Below are 22,745 nucleotides of genomic sequence, written 5' to 3'. Positions count from 1 at the left end.
TGATCCCCACACCGCACCACTACCTCCTCAGCGTCTACCGCCACAAGATCTTCTTCGTGGCTGTTATCCAGAGCGAGGTGCCGCCTCTCTTCGTCATCGAATTCCTGCACCGCGTCGTCGATACCTTCCAGGTACGGCTGGCCGAGCGGGGGGAGCGCCGGCGGGGTGAGGGGTGCGCGGAGTGGCTATCTGCTTCTGCTTTGGCTGAAGTGAATTGATGTGTGCAGAGGAGGGTAGGAGAGGAAGAACCTCAGGTTGCTGCCGTGTTGTAAAGGAGAACGGGGCGGGGGTGAGAAAAGGGAGCCCTTCAAGTTAGCAGCAGTTAGTTTACTCTTTTTCCTATTTCTTAATTCTCATTCTGCACCTGCGAGGATCTAGAGTGGGCCTTGAGGGCTTGCGGTGGTTGGGAATGTACTGCCCAGGGTGATGATGGATTCGAGATCAGCCTATGCTCACAGGAAGGACCTTTCAGCAATCAATATTTATATTTCTGTTTTGCAGCCTTCTCTATTCTAGGAGCTGTGAACTAAGAGCAAGCTGGCCTTGTTCTCACAAGAAGTTTTTGCAATTCATAGCCGTGTGCTTTAGTCGATCAGCGTCAGCCTACCTGTGTGCTTGCATCCGGTGATATTTCTTAGAAGCGTTTGCTTCCTAAAGAAGAGAGTCACAGGAGTTGTCCCAGAGCAGCCATATTCCCTCTGCACTATGACTGACATAACTGCTGGTCAGCTTAGGGAAATAGTGCAGAATGTCTGTCTTCTCCTGCCAACAACAGGATTGTATAGTCTGGATTTGAAATGCCTTGTGACCAGCATCCTACCAGAATACAGGAAATATGGGTGCTTGGTCAAACAAGTATCATGTGAGCTTTTGCTTCCAGGTGCCAATCAATGTGAGCGTGGGCAGAGTTATGTTTCGCTGAGTTCAGGGAATAGATTGGCTGTTCAGGCCAAAAATGTACGATGTCAGTTGCTTAGGTCTTATTTTTGGTGAGGGGACAAGGCATTGAGTGTGTCTTCACTGTATTGGCTGTATGTTAAAATCTGATATGTCTGAAAAAGAAATAGCGTTTGTAGTGCAGGACTAGGAATTCTCTAGCGTCACAGTTTGTGTATACCCGTGATTTGTGCAGAATGCCTGATCTCTTTAATTGATACAAATAACTAGAAGCTCAGGTTTGTGTTTGTGTGCGCACACTTGCCCTCTCACCAGAAAGATACCTGAAGTCCCCATAGAATAAAACTGAGTAAATTAAATGTTCAGTTTCAAAAATTGCTGAATTATGGGGACTACTTCCTATAACATATGCTGAATCTTGAAAGATTTCCCACTTTGTTTTATATGCCTACATTGTGTTACAGATTTACAATTTGACTTGGTATATTTTTACTGCAAACTTTAATATTGCTAATTACTGTTTTGGAGTAGGGGCTGAAGAAACAGCAGAGGAATCAAGCTGGGGAATAAACTGGTCTGTGGATCTCTTATGATTCATGTTCTCAGGTTCTGCTTTATACTCCTTATTAAATCATGAGGAAGGAGGGTTTTATTACATGGATAGAATTATTTTTCAGACTTTTCAGAATACTAGACTTCTGTTATTAGTCTCATACATCTAAGGATGTGTAAGCAGTCTGTACATGCCAAGCAGTATTAGAATGAAAAAACACAGGTCGTGTGTTAGACTTCAGAAATGTTCTTCTATAAAACAAACATGGACTTAGGCAGAATATGCAGAGAGTTTGAAGCTGTGCTTTCCCTATATTCCACATCAAAATAAATTTTAAAAAAATTGAAGTTAACAACTGTATTACTGCCTATATGTATGCAAGCATTATAACAAAACTAAAGGAAAACCTTTGATGAGGAGAGCTTGAATTCCTTAAACAGCAGTGCTACAGTTAAAATGTTGAGAGTACCCTAGGTAAAGACTAGGGCAGCTGAGGAACGATATATAGTACTGGAGCCTAATGAAAGGGCATCACTGCACAGAAGTCAGTGGTGGCTGTGGGAAGTAAGTTTTTCTTTATTAATATTGCTGCTTAATCGGTTGCAACTGAGCCACTTGCTGCTTAATTGGTTGCAATTGAGCCACTTTCAAGTGCTAATTAAAAAAATCTCTTAGCTATCAAAGGAAACCCTCTTACATGGAAAGGAAATAAGAGCATACGGTGAGGTGGTGATTTGCCAGCTTGCTGGGGCAGTGGCAGAGGTATGCTCAGAGTTTTGCGTGTCTCTTGGAGTGGTCAGTCTGTCTGATGTGCTTGTACACATGGAGTTTCAGTGTTTCACCTCCTCAAAGAAGAGGCTGGATTTATTTCTGTGTGGGAGGACACTGAACTGAATGATCACTAAGACTCTTTCAGAGACTGAGTAATTATTTCTTTTGCACAGGATTATTTTGGTGTCTGTTCAGAGGTGATGATCAAGGACAATGTTGTGGTTGTTTATGAGGTGCTGGAGGAGATGCTGGACAATGGCTTTCCATTGGCAACAGAGTCTAATATTCTTAAGGAACTGATAAAACCTCCCACTATCCTGCGAACAGTTGTCAACACCATCACAGGTACTGGGGAGGCTGTTTGGCAATATTCCTGCATAAGTAAATTAGGACATGGGTGAAGAAAATTTATGTTGTCCCATACCATTCTGAACTGCAACATAGGCACATTTAGGGGGTCCTGTGTTAGTGCGTTGCTTTGAGGTTCCTTCTAGTTCCAGCACCAGCTGCACTTTTTTTTTTTTTTAAAACCAAAAGAGATTACATTTCCAGTTACAGCCATAACATGACTTCCTGGATGAGGTAGTTTGGTGTGGGTTTTTTGTTGGGGTGGCTTTTTGTTTTGCTCTTTAGTTACACTTCTCCATGCCTTATTGTGGTATATTTTGATGCATGTAAGAGTTGGATGTAAGAGAGATGTAAATTGTAGAATACAAACACTGAGTCTGGAAGAGTAATTGCTTTCCTACAAAGAGACAGAGGTTCTCAGGGATTAATTACAATTAAGTTATATGAGGGCCAAGGACTTGTTCTGGAGCATTGTCTAACTTTGGTGGTGGTTGTGATTTCCTTTCTTTTTCCAGGAAGCACTAATGTGGGTGACCAGCTTCCTACTGGACAGCTATCAGTGGTGCCTTGGAGACGTACTGGTGTAAAATATACCAACAATGAGGCATATTTTGATGTGGTTGAGGAGATAGATGCAATCATTGACAAATCAGGTATGGAAATTGCTTCTGGCTAAGGTGGCAGTAACTTGTCCTGATAGTGCCTGAAGAGAGATGTAGGTTTTCAAAGAGGAGGTCCTTCATCTAAGTGTGGGAAGCTCTGTTCCTATTGTTACTCTGGAACGTTGCCAACTTGTAGATGCTATTCAGTCAAAAATTTTAGAGAGGTACCAAGGTTTTCACTTGTCCTTGTTCCTGAGGTCTTGTAAGCAATTCTATATTGGGAAAACAGAAGGTGAGTGAAAATTGTGCTATGCACAAATCTACTTAGTTTTTGTGCATCTTAGTTAGACTCGGGAGCTACTGTCATTGGCCATTAAAATAGATATTGCTAGTGTCAGTGGTTCTTATTTGTATGCATCTTCTCTAGAAGTTGTTGTGAATGAGAAAAATGTTGAGTGGGCCATGACATTTCATAAAGATAATAAATTTCCTTCCTCCTCATTGATAGTTTTTCCACATTGGGATTTTTTTATCAGGTTTTCATAATCTCCCATATTTACTTTATTGTTGCAGGTTCCACGATTACTGCTGAAATCCAAGGGGTGATTGATGCTTGTGTCAAGCTGACTGGGATGCCAGACCTTACCCTCTCCTTTATGGTAAGGCTCAAGGATGCATCTTTACTTAAGTATTTTGGAAGGAGTTCCCCAGCCCTGCTACTAGGTTCTCAGTCTCATGCTGGTGGATGCCAGTAGATCAGAACCTGGGTATGCCAAACAATAAGAGGAAGAACTGACAATGGAAAGTCATAGTGTGAACTTCAGCAACTTTGAGCCTAAAGTTTCATTTTCAGATTCTTTGTTAAAAGTACTGTTACTGTGTGCTGTGACTAAGTTTCTGAGATACAGTGGTGTTTTAGGCAGATATCCTAAAAGGCCATCTTTTTTTTATGAGTATGCATCAGTGTAATTTGACATGACTAAATATTCTAAAATAGGATGGAGATTATTGAGTACTGCTATTGCACAGATGTAACAGCATCAAATAACACGTCTGAATGTTGATACCTTCAAGTGGGCACAGTGCATCAAATGGTAGGCCCTTCATGGACAGAGGATTGAGAAGAAGAAGAGGTTAAGTAGTACTGCCTTTCACTAACCTTGTGACTTTCTTTTATTTCAGAACCCTCGATTATTGGATGATGTCAGCTTTCATCCGTGTGTGCGTTTTAAGCGCTGGGAGTCAGAGAGAATACTCTCCTTCATTCCACCTGATGGAAACTTTCGCCTGCTGTCTTACCATGTCAGTGCTCAGAAGTAGGTGATGAATGTAGTGCTGTGAATTACAAAATTTGGATCTTCCTGGCTAGGGGCAAAAAAAAAAAAAGGAATTGCTTTTAAAGATCAGGTGGCATGTTGTGCCAAATGAAGTAGAGGTGTATGGTAACTTGCACTTTTTCCTTTTTTAAAACACGTTTTCTCCTTGTTTGGAGCAGTGATTCTGTCATTTCTTTTTGGTCAGCCAGCATTTTTTAAAGACTAGTAGCAGATGAACAAATTAGATTTTTTTAAAGAGTTAGGCAGTATGGAATAATCAAGCTGTTGATTTCCTATGTTTATAAAAAACTTCTAGAATAATACAAGATAGTTTGGTAATCTTGTTGTTTTTCTGACATTGCTCTTAATAGAACTACAAGTTCTTGTCTACGGTTTGCACTCTTTTCTAGAAGCAGCTTACCAAGTACTAATTGGGATTACAGATGCTAAAGCATTTTGTTAGACTTTGTCAGACTTAAGTAGGTGAAAAGGAGTGGGAAATCCAACCAGAAGCACAAACCTGAAGTTCAAGTGCTGCTGCACTGCTTGGAACTACTTGCCAACTTGGTTGTGACATGCAAAAACATTCCTTATCCTTTGCTCACATCTCCTGTTATAGTGGATGTAGTTACCTGTCCTGTAGAGAAGTGGAAAACTAAGACACAGCAAGCTTGATTTAAAAAAGTGTAATTAAGACTTGAGAACAGGATTCTGACTTTGCTCTTAGATCAAACATATGAGTGTAGGATTTCCTTCTCTATTAAGGAGATTGGTCTTCAGTGTAGAAGTCAAGGACTGCAGGAAAAGCAAAGATGAAAGCGAGAGATTGACAAGGACTTCCTGTTCATGTCTTTATTCTAGTCTTGTGGCAATTCCTGTCTACGTTAAACACAACATCAGTTTCCGTGATAGCAGCTCACTGGGGCGTTTTGAGATCACAGTGGGGCCGAAGCAGACTATGGGGAAGACTGTAGAGGGAGTGATGGTCACTAGCCAGATGCCAAAAGGTGTCTTAAATATGACCCTCACACCCTCTCAGGGAACACATGTCTTCGATCCGGTTACAAAGGTGAGAGGAAAGAGAGAAATTAGAAATTTTTTTAATTGTGGGGGTTTTTTTACCTTTCAGCAAATAAAGTTGAGCTGTTCATGCTTACATGACTATTTCCTTGAACATTGCTTTTCTGAAGGCAGTATTTTTTCTTGGGGTGAGAACTTTCTCTGGACAACTGCATAGTAGAAGTTGTCTTAATCCCTACAATGAATAGCTCAGTGTTTGAGTGGATTGTAGTTCTGGCTGCTTGTTGTGTGCAGAAAATCCAAGAACTGGTATTGTATGATGAGGCATTAGTCTGGTGGATGCTTTACAAACTTCTGCATATCTAGTACTGCAAGTTAGACTTGGTTTGTTGCAAACGCTGAAGATTGGGGTTGGTTAGTGGGTTTTGATTTGTTTTGGGATGTTCTGGTTTTGTTATTTGATTCTGCATGCCCTCCCCCCAAGCAACACTACCTCAGCTGCTTGGAAAGGAGGCAATTCTGCATTATTTTTGTCATTGTTACACATGGGAAATGGGTCCTGTAGCACAAGTAGTGGAAATACATTCATGGGAGGCTTTTGGGGAACCTCATGGAAAGAGAGAGGGAGGACAAAGGTCCGAGGCAGCTGCTCCTTAACCCTGTGCTGTCTGTCCAATATGAAAGGCAAGATACTAAGACAAAGACATTTTCAATAAAGAAACATTAAAAGCTGTCATTGGAAAGGGACTCTTCTTTAGAGGGTGTTAGTGCATTTCTGTTTCACTGCGGCATTTTCTGTTCCTTGAAGTTGCTGTCGTGGGATGTGGGGAAAATAAACCCCCAGAAGCTGCCAAGCCTGAAAGGAAGCATGAGCCTGCAAGCTGGGACATCAAAACCAGATGAAAACCCCACCATTAACCTGCAGTTTAAAATTCAGCAGCTGGCTATATCTGGTAAGTGACTGTCAGGTAAAGAAGCTGAATATTCTCTGCTGTGTCAGTGCTCTCTCTGCATGTAGCTGAAGTGGCTCTGCAGGCCTTCTGAAGTACATTCTATCTGAAACATATTCTTCAAGTAAAAAAAATCATGTGCTTTGGCTACAGATACCTGGATTTTTCTTTGATGCTCTGTGAAACAGCCTATGTACATTTCCTTGCAATTCGTGCTTACAGACCCATAAAGAATTTTAGGGTATGGATGTGTTTGTATAGAATGATTCTGACAATTAGCAGTTGTCAGCTTTCTCAGTTCTGTTCACTGCTTGCTAAAACTATGCTTTCTACACCTCTAGTATGATCTTCTGTTCCTTTATCCTGAAGGATTGTTTGTGGCAGCAGTCAGTCTTATGCTGTGTTTGTTTGCCTTTAGGACTGAAGGTGAATCGCTTGGACATGTATGGGGAGAAGTACAAGCCCTTCAAGGGGATAAAATACATGACTAAGGCTGGCAAGTTCCAAGTCCGAACCTAGAGGATCCTGATAGTGAGGAAGAGCATTTTCCTATTTCTCCTGTCCCTGGCTGTTGGATGCCCCATCCATCTGTTTAGGGTTGCTCCCTTGCCTGTAGTAGCATGAGCAGGAGAGCCAGAGCTTAGGGTGCTGGGGAGCAGGGGAAAGTAAGATTGACCTGAAACCATCTCATCCTTAGCTGAGTCTGAACAATGGCAGATAGGAGAGGTGTTCAGGTCTGTTGGGATTAGTGAGTCAGCTATGTAAGCTTGTATCACTTTCATTTTGCTGTCCTAAAGGAAATTCTAGGGATTTATTGCCTTTTCTGACTCTTCTTCCTTATATTTTGGTTGGTTTTAATCCCTTTGTAGATGATACAAAGTTGAATTTCCACAAACTTCAACTCCAGCGTGATGGTCTGGCATCTGCCCTTCTCCATCACTGGGTGTTAGGGTGGAGAGCTGTATGATTCTTGGCAGCAAAGAGATCATCTAGCCATTCTGCCTCAAAGGGACTGGAAGAACTGGAAAGGTAGATTGTCCCACTCAGGATGGGATGTTTGGGCGTTAAGAAGCTTGAGATTGGGGATGGTGCCACAGAGGGAGGAAGGGAAGAAGTAGATGCTTTTTCTAGATATTTCATAAGCCATCTTAGTCATTAAGTATCTTTAATATCTTGAGACATCCAAATCTTAGTGTGTTACCCTGTGAAGGGCTGACTGTAGCACATGTGATCTTGCAAATGATGGGTGGTGACATCTGAATGTAATTCTGCTTATCTTCTTAATTCGTCAGTATTTGAGGGTAGGGATTCTCCTAGATTCTTTGGGGAGTCAGGGAAGAGACAGAGAGGCAGTAGAATTTTTGTGGACTCTGATGGAAACTGAAGACTATCACTATCCTAATAACTGGTTGGAACCTCTTTTTGTCTCTGCCTGCCTGTTAGAAATGAAGGTGATACTGCTGTTCTCCTGCTCGCTGATGTCCTTCTTTGAGATAATTGTGTCCTGGTACCTCTGTAGTGTTTCTGGCTGTCCTACCTCATTCCAGTTCCTGTACCAATCAGCTGCTGTGCAGGTGGATTCAAGCCTACGCTGGATTTTTCACTGGGACCATCTGTTCTGCAGGAGCTGTTGCTGCATCTGCTCATTCCAGTCTGTGCTATGTCTCTCTGTACAGCATAAATATGAAATGAGAGGCATCTGCACTGTTCTGTATTGTTTGTAACGTGCTCTTTGGCCACTAGATGCCAATGTGTTTTCTCTGTGGTAGCAGAACTTGTCCCTAAGCTGCTGTACAGGTGACCACAGCATCTGTCAGGTGCCTGTGGAGTCCAGCATGTACAGTTCATGCTTGTGAACAGAACAAGGTGACCTTAAATGAAGGATAACATCCATTCTGGTTTGCATGTGATGGATACTTGCAGTGGATGAGTGGCCTCTTGCTTGTGGAATTGCAAGTTCCAGTGCAACTGATGAATGCCATAGCAGGTGGCCTTACTGCTGAGCATGTTCAGTGCAAATATAACCTTTAGCAAGGGCATCAATAAAATTCGTTTTTACACGTCACCTGTGTCATTTCAGAGTGGTTTGTGTGGGCTTTACAAGAAATACAGTTGGTATTTAAAGAGGAAGGTAAATTATGCCAATTGGATTGTGAATAGTGGGTGCCTTAGGGAGATAAATGTCTTTATGCAATTGGGATTGTAAGCTTGGGACTAAGTCACTGTCTGAAAAGCTAAAATTAATTACTTTCTTGGTAATTTTTCTTAGTGTTTCCCAAAAGGAGTGCTGAGCTCTTCCTAGAACCTCAGTGAAACTATCTTTAGGAATGCAGTTGGACCGTTTTTGTTTACTAGGTAGGGTTTTGGGGAGCAGACTAAGGGCTGTGCTTTAATTAAGAGAAATAACCTCTTCACCTTCCTGCTCCTCAAGTACCGATATTGTCCTTTGGCTTTGTAGCTTTGTTTTTTTTAAGTATCTTTTCTTGAAGTGATTCATGTTACTTGAGATCTTGAAAGGCTTCTTATATGCATAAGGGTGTCTGGCCCTTATGATAAGCTTTCTATATCAGTCTGAGGTGGCTGCAAGTTCCTATGGAATGAAAGATGAAGCAGGGAGCAACATTAGTGACATAACTTGGTAGGTGATGATATAAGGAGTTTTGGGGGGAGATGTGAGGTGTAGCTGTATGCTTCGGTTATAATAAATGTTGATGTTGAATCAGGTTCTGAAAGAATTTGAATGTGACAGTATCAACTGCAAAGTGAGAAGAAAGATGAGGCAGTCGTCGTTGTCTTAGACCTTGTCCTGGAAGAGGACAAGTGGGGGGCGGTAGGGGGAACAGGATAAGAAGAGGAAAAGCTGATGTTGTAGAGATGGAAACCATTGAGGGGATTTTTATCAGGGAGGGATGTAATGGGTAAAGAAACCAGAGAAATGCAGTTAAATGCACTGACTTAGGTGGCAGCAACTTTTGAGAAATGAAATGCAAGAAGTTAAAGGAAGGCTGGAAAGCCTAAGTTCTAGTTATTGGACTGGGATTCAGTAAATCTCCCAGATTAAGTCTCTGTTACAAAATGAGCGATAAAGAAGCATTTGTAAAAAAACTTGGAGTTGATTCTGGGCCCTTCTTTAAGTCGGCTGCAAAGAAGATGTCATAGAAGACAGACCAGGATGGAAGGAAGCAACCAGTGCAGAGACAGCAGCTAAGGCTTGTGTAGCTCTCTTGCCACCTTAGATATTTCATATAAGGATATTTTCAAGGAGCTGGTAATGGCTGTGATGGAAAACTGTTCTCTGCAACTTGCATTTTCGTAGGATGTATTTTTCTAAAAGATACCATTATCAGGTGTGGTTCAGTTACATTTTATTAGTAGCTGTTAGATCACATTGAGCTCAATGTATTTAATAAATAGAGTGTTTGAATTGTGGAACAAAAGTTGCATTCCTGAGGACACCTACCTGTGTTATTCATTGGAACAGTTTTGGGTGTTTTACAGGCTGCAAATATTTGGCAGACTTGTGAATGCCAGGATAGTGAGGCATAGCAGCACTTGGAAGTGGGTTTAGGTGAGAGGAACAGAAATTAATGTCTTTTTCTCAAGGTTAATACTTATTAAAATACAATTAACAGCAACAAAAAATCACACCAAAAAAACTGAGCTGTGACTTTTTTTTTTTAATAAACACATTGGGGTTTTTTCCTCTTGCACTGGCTGGCATATTGGACTCATTGCTGAAGCTAACTGGACTTACACCACCGTTTCTCTGAGGACAGGAGAGAAAATCTCTTTGAGGTCGGTTTCTAAGCTAGTAGCTAGAAAGACATGGACTTTTGTAAAGTTGCCATTTACAGAACCCACTTGAGAAAGTAATGGGCATCCTTACCAAATCTCTTGTCTATATTTACTACATAAGCTTCTCTATTTGACTAGAGGCTGTGCTATTAGGTCGTTGGAGAGCTCCTTAAAACTGTGAGAGTAAACATTTTGAGTTATAATGTGTTGAACTTCCCAAATACAACAGACTAGTTCTCTAGCTACAATGCCTGATTGATACTAAAGCTAAACTCCTGTTGTAGACTCAGTATTAATTTCTTCCTTTTGTAAAATGGTGGTCACACTTGCTTTCTCTTACTTTATAAAACAAATGGACAAGAGAGAATTTCTCAGAGAGGCTTAACTCTTAGGATGTGCATAGATACCACTTAGCGTCACATGGCAACTGCAATGCAAGTAAGTAATCCTCGATTACTGAGATTCTAGTTCACCTGTGCTGTCTTCTGTTAGAGGACAAATGCAGCCTTGTGACATTTGACTTGATCTTTACTTGTGCGTGTAAATCTAGCAGGCACCTGAAACTGCTACTGTTACGCTTGTCCTTTGTTCTGCCCTGCTGTGCTAAAGAAAGAGCTTTTGCTTTCGTATCAGGTGATGATGCAAGAAATTTAATAGTCAGAAAGTAACGCGTTGATTCTGTGGTGGATAAGGTTGGTGTTAAGATTTGACCTATTCCATATTTATTTAAATATTTCCTACCAGGAGGAAAAACAAGCGGAAGAACAGAATGTCCTAACAAGTATGCCATCCTGGATTTGCTCAGAGAGTTTAAGCTCAGACTCAATTAATGAATCCGTTCCAAACTGAAAAAGCAAGTAGTATATTCATATGGAAATAAGCAGCCTATGCCTACAGCTTTACTCTTTCTATTGGACTCAAGCTGAAACCAGCTTAAATAACCAAAGTAAAATGGTACAAGGATAGAGCTTAAGCCTGACTGGAATGTCTTCCAAATTTGCAGCCAAATAAGGAGGAGGGAGATGAAGTTTTCAGGAAGTTAAATCTGTCCCCTTTGCCTTCAGTTCACACCCACTCCCAAAACAACATAGCTGCTCTCATGGGATGCATGATGTTCTCTCTTGGTTTACTCTTTTGAGCCAAAATTTATTTTTAATTATCGTCATGTGATTCAATGCAAGGAGAAAGCTTGGGGATGTGGGGGCAAAGGAGCGTAACCTTCCAATAACCTGTAATAAGGAAAGGGGAGTGATTTGAGAATGTGCCCTTCCCACACATTGCAGTTTGTCTTGCTTAATGACTTTCAGTACAAGAGGATCTGGACAAACAGGAAGCCCTGTCAGCATCCTTAAAGCACCCAGAAGGAAGCTGCAAGGGCACGGCCACAAGACTCCGGATAGTTCATTTTTCTTTCTCAGGGTTTCATGTGGTCCTGAATCCAGTCAAGATAACGATTCACATTTGTATAAACGCCAGGTATGTCTTTGCGGCCACAGCCTATTCCCCAGCTGATGATTCCAATTAGATACATACGATCGTCCTTCATACAGACCAGGGGCCCTCCAGAGTCACCCTACAGAGAAGTAGCAGGTTAGTATCAATCTCCTTTGTTCGTTTGTTTTTGTGTTGTTTTCCCCTCCCCACTGATTTTAGTGGTGCGCTAGTGTCTATGGAAATACAAACCAAGAGATTTTAGTAACAGCGCTTTTCAGGTAAGCCACTTCTGTGTTCCAGACTCCCTCAATGCTCCTCTCATGGGGAGAGACCCAAAAAAATCTAACAAACACTAAAGCATCTAACTTTGTATGACACTGATTTATGAAATGTAGGTGAGATGTTGACAGGAATAAAAAGAGGAATGGTCTTACTCAAGCTATAAAGATCCAGGGTGTTTTATACTGCTATGTGTAACAGTAAAGCAAAATTATTAAAGAGCTGTTTAAATGGAAAGGGTGTGGATTGAATGCATGCCCTCCTTTTTCCTCATGTTACAGCTGCTGGTTCTCCACTATCGTTTGGCCTTTATTCTTTTCTCCACTTTTTAGTAGCACCCCCTTCCTCTTACAGGACCTCCTGCTGGGTGTTCTGCATGCTCATACAAGAGAAAATATCAGGAAATGCTGCTGAGGTGGAGTTTCCTGCTCAGTTTTGTGGTATTTCCTATATTTGGGATTTTAAGTCTGAATTGTTCTGGTTTGCTTGGTTCAGTGTGGCCTGTTTACCCAGCTATGAGTGGCAGGAGAAGAAAAAAGAAAGAGGAGCCAGCAGTTCTGCTCAAGAAAAGTCTACTATAACTTCCACGTAGCCAAATGCAGAACTTCTTTTAACTAGTTTCTGAAGCTTTTTGTTTGGTTAGCTCAGACTATCAAGGACAGACCTAAAAAGAAAAAGGAACAGAATTGGGTTTACCTTGCAGGCATCATCAAGGTGTCTTGTGTCTCCTGCACATAACATATTTTCTGTAACTGTCCGGTTGTCTAGATGCCGTGTTGTGCACCGACTGGCTGGAAACAGTCTGACATGGCCTTCCTTCAGGTGCTCTGAATAGAATGGAGAAACTGGAAGAAAAATGACAATATAAATATGTATGTATGTCTGCCTATGTGTACGCATATTTAAAAAAAAAATTCCAACTCAGTTTCTGTAGTTTAGGGGAGAGTAAACAGACGTAGCTGGGGCTGGGGGGTGGCTAAACTAGTATTGCCTTGCCAAAGGGTCTTTTTCAATTCTTGGGGGTTCCACTTTGCTAGTGAGAACTGCTTAAATCTTGTTGAGAGAAAATATTGCTTCTTTAGCAAGCTTAAACTCTTAAGAGGGTTTTGTAGGCTCCAAATTAAAGACTCCTGGGTTTTTTCAATGGGTAAGTCGTCTTTGCACAGTTACATCAGTCAAAATGAAGTCACAGGAAGTGCCTATGGAAATCGCGAACTGTACAAAATAGGATCCTGACATTTTAGTATTAGACTTGTGCTAACAAAAATCAGATGCCTTGTTGTACGCAATACTGAGTAACTGGATAGGAATGTACACTTGTGTTATGTTGGAATGGAGGGGATTTTTTTGTTTGTTTTGCATGTTGGTTTTATTCTTCTGCGTAGCTGCAACTGCACAAAGCTGGAAGTTGGCAGGCTTGTTTTTCAGTCAAGTTTTGAGTTACAGTTGCAGCATCCTGTCACCTCTCAGAGAGTTTATCCTGTACTCCGTGTAAGCAAGGCTGAGGACTAGCTTTAAAAGCACTTTAAAAAACACTCTAAAAACACTCTATGCCACACTTACATGTTAAATCTTCAAGTCTGTTCCAAAAACCCTATGGGTTCAAATCATGATTAGGCCTTGTTACGATGGATGCTTCATGGTCTTTGTCTCAAAGAGTTTGCAAGTTAGCAAATAAAAAGAAATTAGTAGAAAGTGCCAGTAAAACAAGAGCTGGGTTTTTTTTGTTGTTTTAAATATAGATCAGCCTGTGTGTACTTTCAGACAGGTTTTATTCGTGTTTGTTGTATCTCACTTTAAAAACTATTTAGCCAGCCTTTTAACATATATCTGGGATTGGTATTTCTTTAGCTTTTTTTTTCTTTGCTAATCACTACTCAGCCAATGTATCTTTTAGAATAATGAAACTACCTGCAACTGTATAATATATTAAATCTTGACGGAAATGGATTTCTGTCAGAATGACAATATCTAAATGCACTCATTACAGCAGAAATGCAGCAGCCCTGATTGCAAGTTTTCTGTCTTTTCTACCTTATCCATTGTGCCGTTTTTTTGTGTTTCTGCTGTTGGAGAATATCAAGGAAGACTCTACTAGCCCATGCAGCTGACAGAACTCAGATGAATGAAATAATTTACAGCAAAACTTGGTTTTGTGTATCTCCCACTTTAGCAGCACTACAAAATGTATGCTTTAAGCCCATATAATAATTCAGGGGCTCACCCATTAAATGATGCTAAAGGCTTGAATTCTTTGAGGGCAGGGGACCCAAACTTTGGACATAGTATCTTCTACTTACATTCTTCATTTTTGCCATAACCAGAGATCTCGCATTCAGTCCAGTCAGGCAGCTGCAGTTCTGGTGTTGGGAGGCAGGCAGCACGGACAGTGTCTGTTTCAATAGCGCAGTCTTCTGTATCCGAGTTCAACTGCAACAGAGCTGCAGAGGGGAAAAAACAAATCCTTACTTCATTAACTACAAACTTGAGCCAACCATGGCCTTTCCAGTCACGAGGTCAGAAAAATTCTTACCAATATCATTGTTGAAATTTTCTGAGTCAAATCTCTGATGCACAGTGTAGTTTTTCACTTGAAACTTCTGTTCATTTTCCTCAGGAGTTGCTCGGGAAGTCCTACCCAGCACAATCTTCAGCTGATTTGTACTAAAGCTGAAGAACAAGAGAATCTTACTTTCTTCCTGTGTTAACTGGAGTGGACCCTTCCCTTGAAGATGTACTGTTGGAGCTTCTGCTTTCCTTATTTTAGCACTATTAGTACTTCATCACCCAGGCAGTTTGACCTCAACTGTCCTATTTGCCTTCAGTTTTGCACTAATTGCTTACAGCCATCATGGCAAAGCTCCTCTGCCAGCCCCTTGCTGTTCTCAAGTTTCAGATGGCTCTGCATCTCTATGGACAACTTTGTTCTTCAGCTATTTGATATTCTGCTGTAGTACCTTAATGCCATGCTGCTAGTTTGAGCAATAAATGTCTGTCTGTAATGCTCAGCACAATTAACTCTATAATCTTTAGTGCAGAATGACTTACTGGGATAAAGAGCTTTTTTTTTTTTCTAAGTCTTTTACCCTTCTAGTAAGGCTATACTGGATGCTTCCATTTTCCAGATTTATTATTTTTATTTTTTTTTCCCGCCAGACAGTATGGAATCCTCAACTTACCCTTCCTCAAAACAGTGAGCAGCTGACAAAACCCAGCAGGAACTGATCAGAATTCCTCCACAGAGGAAGTGCTCTCCAGGTGCTCGGCGATACTTCACAAAGATGGCAGCTTGCCATGGGTGAGCTGCAATATCTGCATAGGAGCCACCTTTAATCCTGTACTGGGGTACTCTGTGCTGACGTAAGCCACAGGTGGCTGTGGATAACAAACCCAGAAAAAGGCTTTTTGTTTAGGCACTCTTGCTTTAAGTTTGGGTTAAGAGCCTGTTAGTCGTCAGTGCATGTTGAGGCAGCCTGGCATGAACTGTTTAGTATCTGACTCATTCTTGTTTCCTAGGAAACTTGTATTCTAATTTGAAAAATACAGTAAGGAAACCCTGCCTTTTCTGTCCTCCATTTCTGCAGTCCTCCCTTCTGGCAGAGAAAAAGGCACTTCTGTGAGACTGAAGCCACAGAATCTCTTTCTACTCCAAAAAGCTTCCCCCCTGCCCCCCCAGCCCCCACTCTTATTTTATATAAGAGGCTTGAGTTTAATACAAATGACATGCAGGCCAGTAATGCCTCAAAGAAAGAGAAGAATCAGGAGTGCTAGGATCCTTACAGCAAGTAGGCACATTGCAGTACTCCCACGTGAGCTGATTTCCTTTCAGTACATGGCACCAGGGCTGGCTGTCATTGTCAGGATTCCTGCAGCACAGGAAAAAGAGCTGTTTGTAGTATCAGATCTGCAGGGAGTGTGGGGAGACCTAAAGGTGGCAGACTGTGACCTGAGTGTACTCTTTTTGATTTTTTTTTTTCTAGAGATACAGAGGGCCCTAGGGACACATAGAATTTGCATTTATGGAGTCTGATGTTAGAGAAGCATAGATAGGTCCGGTGGAATAAAATTCCTATTGTCTGTGAGCTTCATTCCCAGCAGTAATGTATCTCTTGTGCTTTAATAACCCATGTAAAAGACTAGAGGCTTGCCTCAAGAGTACCACAAGGAAGTTTGGTGGGATTTTTTTTTAATTCTATAACTGACTACGTACCGGCAGAAATTGTGACTACCAAGGCCCAGCTGGTAAGCATCTCTTCTCCAAGCAGTATTTAACTTCTTGACAAGGATTTGAGAATTCCACCTCAAACAGGTAGCTCCAGAACTGGTAACACTGTGGCTGCCTCGGTAATCTGTTCCTCTTCCAGATTTGCAGTTGATGTTCCCAACTTCAATAAGAAAGCTGCATGTTAACCAATGGATGTAAACCTATCAGCTCTTCCTAACTGTGATTTCTGTCAAGGCATCTATATATTAGCTATACTCATCTCAGTCTCTTGGTGTCATAAATGCTAAAAGCTTGAACATGATGTAACGTGAGAGTCTCAACTTTTCAGGCTACAGAAATAGCACAATTCCACAGAGAACCCTTATATATGCAGTGAATCACGGAAGCTCTAAAGTCCATTCCCTGTCCCCCTGCATGTACCTTTTGAACAGGAGGGCACACTGCAGTGTTCCCAGATGTACTTTCCCCCTTTATAGATATAGCACCAAGGTCTGGAATCCTCATCTGGGTTTCTGAAAGAGTTATGATATTATGCATCATTATAAAGCTACTGTTATTAGTCCCATGTCTGCCATCTAGTTCGGTAACTTAATCCTGCTCTGCAGTGAAGACGTGGACTGAACCATCAGAAGTCATTTGAATTCCTATTTTAATTATAAAACTGTGGAGTATGTGGATGTGAGGATGAGGCAGCCAGTAACTAGCAGGAGTGGATAGTTTGTTTGTGCAGTTTAGTTCATAATGCAGGAAGCACTATATTTTTAGAGTTTTGAGCAGGATTTGGCACTGCAGGAAACTGATGTACAAAGGGAGTTTGAGGCACTGAGAAGGGCCAAGGGAAAGACTATGGGGTGAGAGATGTATGTGCTTTGTAGTCTGTCATAAGCATCCAGTCTAGATAGATCTGAAGTTCAGATACATCTATAGAAGTTGCAATTGCTGCTTATGGGCCATGTCGTATTTGCACCTGTGGAGAGTGTTCTCTGTTCTCTGCTTGGTATTAGACTGTTGCAAACAGCTGTTCCTTTGCTCCAAGCCCTTGGAATGGGCTGATTCCTGTGGCTCCGACGCGTGTGCCATCAACTGCTCACCTGCAATAGTTGTGATTGCCCAGTCCCAGCTCAGCAGCATCTTCTCTTCGGCCGCTGTACATCCGGTCCATCAAGCCATTGCTATTCCAATTCAAACATTCAGTTCCGCTCTCTGTCATGCTCCATGTACCCCTGTATGTTACTCCAGCATCTCTGTAGCACTTAACTTCAGTATCTGAACAAAAGGGGTCAAAATGATACTAGGACAGCATCCCAAACTGTGCTTCCCCAGCCTCTGTTCTGTTTAAACTTGGCTCCCAGATGTCTTGTCTAGTAAGTCAGTGAAAATGCCTTGCCAGGTAGACTGTAAATATACATGAAGGTCTTCAGCTGGAAAATTTACAATTTTATTAAGAGACACTGAGAACACCCTAGGTGTCCTTCTTAAAAGTTCTTCATAGTACTAGCTTTAGAATAAAAAAGAGGCAACTTAACCGAGACCCTAGTATGCAGCAGCAGTTTCTGGGTACCTCATCCTTCTGTGCTGCACAGCTAAAACCAGTAGCACTGTTCCCAGTGATTGACATTGTATACTCACCTATTTCACACTGCTTCCCAGAGAAACCTTGGTGGCACTGGCAGATGAAGAGCTGTGGGGAATAATATGCCTGTGCACATTGGCCCCCGTTGTAGCATTTATTTCTAGTGCAGGCTGTGGAATAAGCAAAAGCCAGGAAATACTGTTAGATTTCACAGAAGTCCGAAGCTGGCACTGTATACCCATCTTTCATCTCCTGTCAGTCTCCTTTAGCCTGTTCTGTTTTTCCCTGCCTACCTGTTATTGTCATGCACTCACAGTCTTTTCGTGCAGTGCTTACATTCTTCCTTTGCTCCATTCTCTCCACATGCACTATTAGGAGCCTTCCACAGGCTCGTGCCCACTCCTGCTTAGTACTGACTATATATTACTATTTTGATTTCTATCCTGTTCTATTTCAAGCCAAGTTTTCTATGTAATAACTCCCTCCCTGACAATGGAGTTCTTCTTTAGGATGATTAGATGGACAATCTCTCATTCCCTCACCATTTCCTTTCTCTTTTTCTTCTTCATACTCACCTCTGACAGGCACCGCGTGGCAGCGACTCCGACCACTGTCGCACCTACAGTATTCTATTCTGCTCCCTGAGAGCCTCAGCCAGGTCCCCCTGTGCTGATAAATTTCTCCAGATGAATTGTCTGTGCAAATGGCTGGAATTGGAGAAAGGAAATCCTCTTTTAGAGATTAAGGGAAAAGACCTGGCTGAGCAAAAGAACTCCCTTCTCTTTCCAGGAGAAAAGGATCTATGATGGGAGCGTCTAACAGGCTGCCCTTTTTCCTTCTCAGACCACAACTGTCCCATCTCTATCACTGCTGTGTTGCTGGATGTACTGTTCCACTATTGACTGGTCTCTTTTTCTTCAAAGAAGAGCAGAGGGAGGGGAAAACATTGTTCTTTGAGTTCTGGATGGTATTAATGGTCTGGTATCTTGCCTTCTGAATCTCTTATCCAGATAATCATGATAAACTGCTTTCAGGCTCCGTTCCCTGAGCATCATCTGCTTTCCCCTCCTGTGTTCATAAAGCTCCAGGTAACACGGTTGTAGTTTGCCTGGCTTACCTCTAGATCTGGCTCCCCGTTTGAAACGCATGCGTAAGCCCTGCAAGCAAAGAAGGTTATTTCTGTGAGTAACTGCTCTCTTAGGAAATCTGAGAGAATAGTCTTCTCTTTGAGGTCTTGTAAATCAGGGGAGCTCTGAGCAACTGTCTGCGCTCCTTGTCAGACAGTACAGTGAAAAGTGCCTTTAGTACCTCAGCATGGGTACTGAGAATTGTAAATCATTGAGTTGCCACAGATAACCAGGTGATTGCTTGTCATCTGAGTGACATGAACTCAGGATGTGCCGTACTCACATTGCGCGTGAAGTCGTTATGTGCTCTTGGGGCATTGCAAGTGCTAACTAAAGCTTGTCGGCTTGCTGCTATTTGTAGGAGGTTCAGGCAAAGAATTTCTAAAGAAGTAAATGTGAACAAGCAGTTATTTTTGCTCATTGACATGCAGTTTCCCCATAAGTCTTTGTAGCTTGATTACCTTTGAGAGAGATGTCTGTTGCAGCCAATTAAATATTTTGGTTAAAGTTTTAAGGAAGAAACCCATTTAGAAAGCTTCTTTGATCAGGCCACAAGAGAAAGAATAACATAAAGAAGAAGGCTGAGATAGCAATTTTTTGAGAAAGAGGCTAAGCATTTTAGAATTGTGTAGGGTTTACTCAAGCTGTGCAATGTGAGGTTTGAATTGAGGGGACATGGGAACAATCAACGTCCAGTTGTAAGTGAGAGCAATGATGAAGGTGATGACAACAGAAAGGAAATTAAAGGGTGATCACAATGGAACACTTACTAACAGTGAAAGGTGACAGTAAACAAATACACCAAGAGGATTTGGAGAAGACTTGCTTACTGAAATGAAAACCAGCCAGGACAACACGTTACTGGAAATCCCAGCTTAGAGGTAGACTGCTTTGTAAGGTTTTCCTTCCTCTGATTTCTAGTGATGCAAGTAGATTCTCCTTCTGTCTGATGCAGACAGCTGGAGTCAATGGTAAGGAAGTGCTGCTGAAAACACAGGAGGATGGCAAGAGCATTATTTGATGCATTAGCCTCCTACCTGGCAATGAGCAGTCATGATTGCTCCCACCAGCAGAAGGAGATACGGGAGTTTCCCTTCCATTCTGCGTGTTTTCCACATCACTTCCAAATCTCAAGTTACCTATAGAGGCAAAAGAAAAAATAAGATGTTGAACAAAGGCATTTTACAGTGTCAATGGAGTTCAAGGTTGTAAGTTTAAATAGAGGTTTTAAATCATGAAAATTCTTTTCACATTAAAACACACTTTCTACTCTGCAGTTCTCAGCGATCTGGTCTAGCTGTCCTGGTATCGCTGGACAGGGGAAACTGCCAGGTTGGACTCAGAAGTGCTTTTACTTGATAAACTTAGAAAACCTGACAAGCTAAAGCATACCCTTCTAGGTCTGGAGGAAACTCGGAGAATGTTTCCTGGGGAATAACACTGGTAGAAGTAAATTCCAAGTCCTTTTTTCCCAAGGTTGCTGGAAGCCAACAGTATCGTGTGCATTATTAGAGAGATGGACTTGTCTAATGAAGGAGTATAATGCTGATTGAAAAGTGTTAATTGAGATTCAAGTCACTGAGCCCTACCTAAGAGATCTCTTGCAGAGGCACAAAAATCTGCTGAAGGGTTGGTCTGTGATAATAGTGGTTTAAGATGATTTGCATTTTCTGCACAGACTGCTACTTTGGGTGAGAATGAGGGTTTCTCTCTTGTGTAGAGGATGCATCAGCAAGGAGACTTTGATTGATGATAGATGGGGACAGCACTGCTGTGTCTTGGATTTTCAATATTTCTACAGCTTCTCCCCAGCTGAGCCTTTAGTTTCTACTATTGTTATATGCTTTTGCTAAAAAGGGAGAGTATGGCAATTGGCTGGCAGGCTAGCTTTTGGTCTGGTGTTCTCATATATTTGTTGCAGCATCCTTCCATGTGTCACTCTACGTAGTCACAACTACGTCTCATTCCCTCTAATCCCTTCAGCGGCTTTACACTTCAGACAAAGCCCCCTTCCATCCCACATGAAGAATTTCTGCTTCCTCCAGGCTGATTTACATAGTCTGCCTCCTACAGCAGGAGTCTTGGGAGAGAACTTCCAATGATCTCCTGTGGGAAATCACTGGCTGGTATGCTGTGGCTGCGGTTAAGGATGAATTTGGATTTCTGCCTCCATGTCATTTGCTTTGAAAATCGACTTCTCCCTTCACTCATCAGAGGTTAATTTCCTATCTGGTGAAATTGCTGCTCTGACCTGGCCACAGATAGCTATAGGAAGGAGATTTGGGTACTACGATCCATCTGTATTTCTTCCTGCTGTAGCAAAATTTCTTTCTGTCTGGCCTTGAGCCAGCAAGTTTCTTGGCAGAAGCATGAATTTAGATTTCTGTAGCCACTGACTGCAGTGAGATATGCTACTATCTTGTGCCTTGGTTTCCCTTCCCCCAGTTTGTTTCCTGACAAAGGAGGAAAAATGATTTCTTTCACGGAAGCCGAGTGCCTTGTGTAAGCACTGACTAACTGAGGGCAGACCTTGGGCGGAGCAGAAATTCTGAGCAGCGGGATGCGCTCGTAACACCGTGTAGTCTTGACCGTATACAAAATATTACTGCTGAAATTAAGCAACACGGGTTTTTTCCCTTGCTGTACTAAACAGCATTTCTAATCTCATTCTCTTAGCAGAAAAATACACTGGATGTGACAGATAAAGGCAGTGAAGAGTGTTCCGACGAGTCTGTTGCCTAGGAAAGCAATGCGCTTTGCAGTGGGCTTCCAGCTCCTCTGTTAATCCCTGTAGGAAAAATCCTCAAGAATATGTATTTTGCCCATTCTTTTATCTTGGTGACCTTGTAATAGCTGTAAAAGATCAGGCAAATGTATGTAAAAGAAGTCCAGTAAAGCCTGACCTTAGCAGCATGAGTTTGGTAGCTAGCAAAGTTCCATTTTATATTTAGAAACACTGCTGAACTTGAGGACTTTAAATGACGATTTATTCGTACACCAACAGGATTCTCTGCTGGAGGGGGAGGAGGCTGTTTTTCGTGGCAAAACTTAAATTAGTAAGATGGATACAAATGATTATATAGTGTCAGAAGTTTAGAAACTCAGTGCCTTTGGAAACATGGCATTAAATAGCAAGGTCTAATACATGTATTAAGAACTGGGAAGGTATTATTGATTTTCATGGTTGAGTAATAGCTTTTAAGGAGTGGAGTTGTCAGTATTATGTGATGTGAACTCTTACAATAAGACAAATAACTATCACAGTTTTCCTGACTTGAACCTGTTAATTTTCTTCCTAAAAGCAATAGTTACTCCTGCATGCTGTAATAGTAGCTCTTTTTTACAGTTGAACGAGACAGAAGTAATCACCAGTGTGAACAGATTTAGCTTTATCCTCTGTACTAACCAAGACTGCTATAGCAGTCAGTCTAAATGGCTGAGATGATGAATCAGCGAGGGTGGGATGTAGATGGGACCCCCCTGATGTGAACAAGTCCAGCACCAGAGGTTCATTTTCTCTCTTCTTTTAAAAAATATGACCTCCTATACAAACCAAGAGCTGGGAGTGAGGTAGAGTAGCAGGCAAGAAGATATAATTTCATTCCCAATCTCTAGGATTGCTCTGCAGTTCCAAGTCTTTGAAATAATATTCTGTCTCCCACACTATCAGCTTTTTATCATCTACATTGTATGTTCCCAAACATAGTTAGAAAGCTAACCCAATTATTTGAGAAAACTACTACTTCCAGAAATTAGGAGCTCAGACTCTTGTTTATATAAAGCCAGAGAAGGCAGCTGGATAATAGCTGGTGAAACTGGAGTATGACAGATGACAGTCATAAACTGGGATTCAAG

General features: G+C 41.7%; 2 protein-coding genes across 2 annotated transcripts; one reads left to right on the top strand and one right to left on the bottom strand.

Annotated features, from left to right (window-relative positions):
* Window positions 1-8: 8 nt before the first annotated feature.
* AP3M2 (adaptor-related protein complex 3, mu 2 subunit) lies at window positions 9-7,351 on the top strand (the record flags this gene model as incomplete). Its single annotated transcript, XM_009707217.1, has 8 exons — window positions 9-131; window positions 2,395-2,566; window positions 3,085-3,222; window positions 3,745-3,830; window positions 4,354-4,487; window positions 5,349-5,556; window positions 6,316-6,460; window positions 6,876-7,351. Coding segments are annotated over 8 exons (1,107 nt in total), but the record flags the coding sequence as incomplete, so codon positions are not given.
* A 4,309-nt stretch (window positions 7,352-11,660) lies between these two features.
* PLAT (plasminogen activator, tissue) lies at window positions 11,661-20,015 on the bottom strand. Its single transcript, XM_009707215.1, has 13 exons — window positions 19,928-20,015; window positions 18,881-18,920; window positions 18,339-18,470; window positions 17,820-17,933; window positions 17,282-17,456; window positions 16,611-16,702; window positions 16,176-16,350; window positions 15,746-15,831; window positions 15,145-15,340; window positions 14,499-14,635; window positions 14,266-14,406; window positions 12,662-12,810; window positions 11,661-11,825 (listed from the first exon to the last, which is right to left on the bottom strand). Exons 1-13 carry the CDS (start codon window positions 20,006-20,008, stop codon window positions 11,667-11,669), a joined length of 1,677 nt encoding a protein of 558 aa, XP_009705517.1. The 5' UTR covers window positions 20,009-20,015; the 3' UTR covers window positions 11,661-11,666.
* Between the last annotated feature and the right edge of the window lie 2,730 nt (window positions 20,016-22,745).

Source organism: Cariama cristata, unplaced genomic scaffold (assembly GCF_000690535.1).
Source record: "Cariama cristata isolate BGI_N322 unplaced genomic scaffold, ASM69053v1 scaffold29909, whole genome shotgun sequence".
NCBI lineage: Eukaryota > Metazoa > Chordata > Aves > Cariamiformes > Cariamidae > Cariama > Cariama cristata.
This window is presented reverse-complemented; position numbering and strand designations above follow the sequence as displayed.

Excerpts from the sequence above, each read along its gene's own strand:
- PLAT (XM_009707215.1), bottom strand. The coding sequence starts at position 20,008 with ATGTGGAAAACACGCAGAATGGAAGGGAAACTCCCGTATCTCCTTCTG. Across the intron at positions 18,471-18,880 it reads ACGGGGAGCCAGATCTAGAG|CCATTTGCACAGACAATTCA; the intron begins GTAAGCCAGGCA and ends CTCCAATTCCAG. Across the intron at positions 17,457-17,819 it reads TGGGAAGCAGTGTGAAATAG|ATACTGAAGTTAAGTGCTAC; the intron begins GTGAGTATACAA and ends CCTTTTGTTCAG.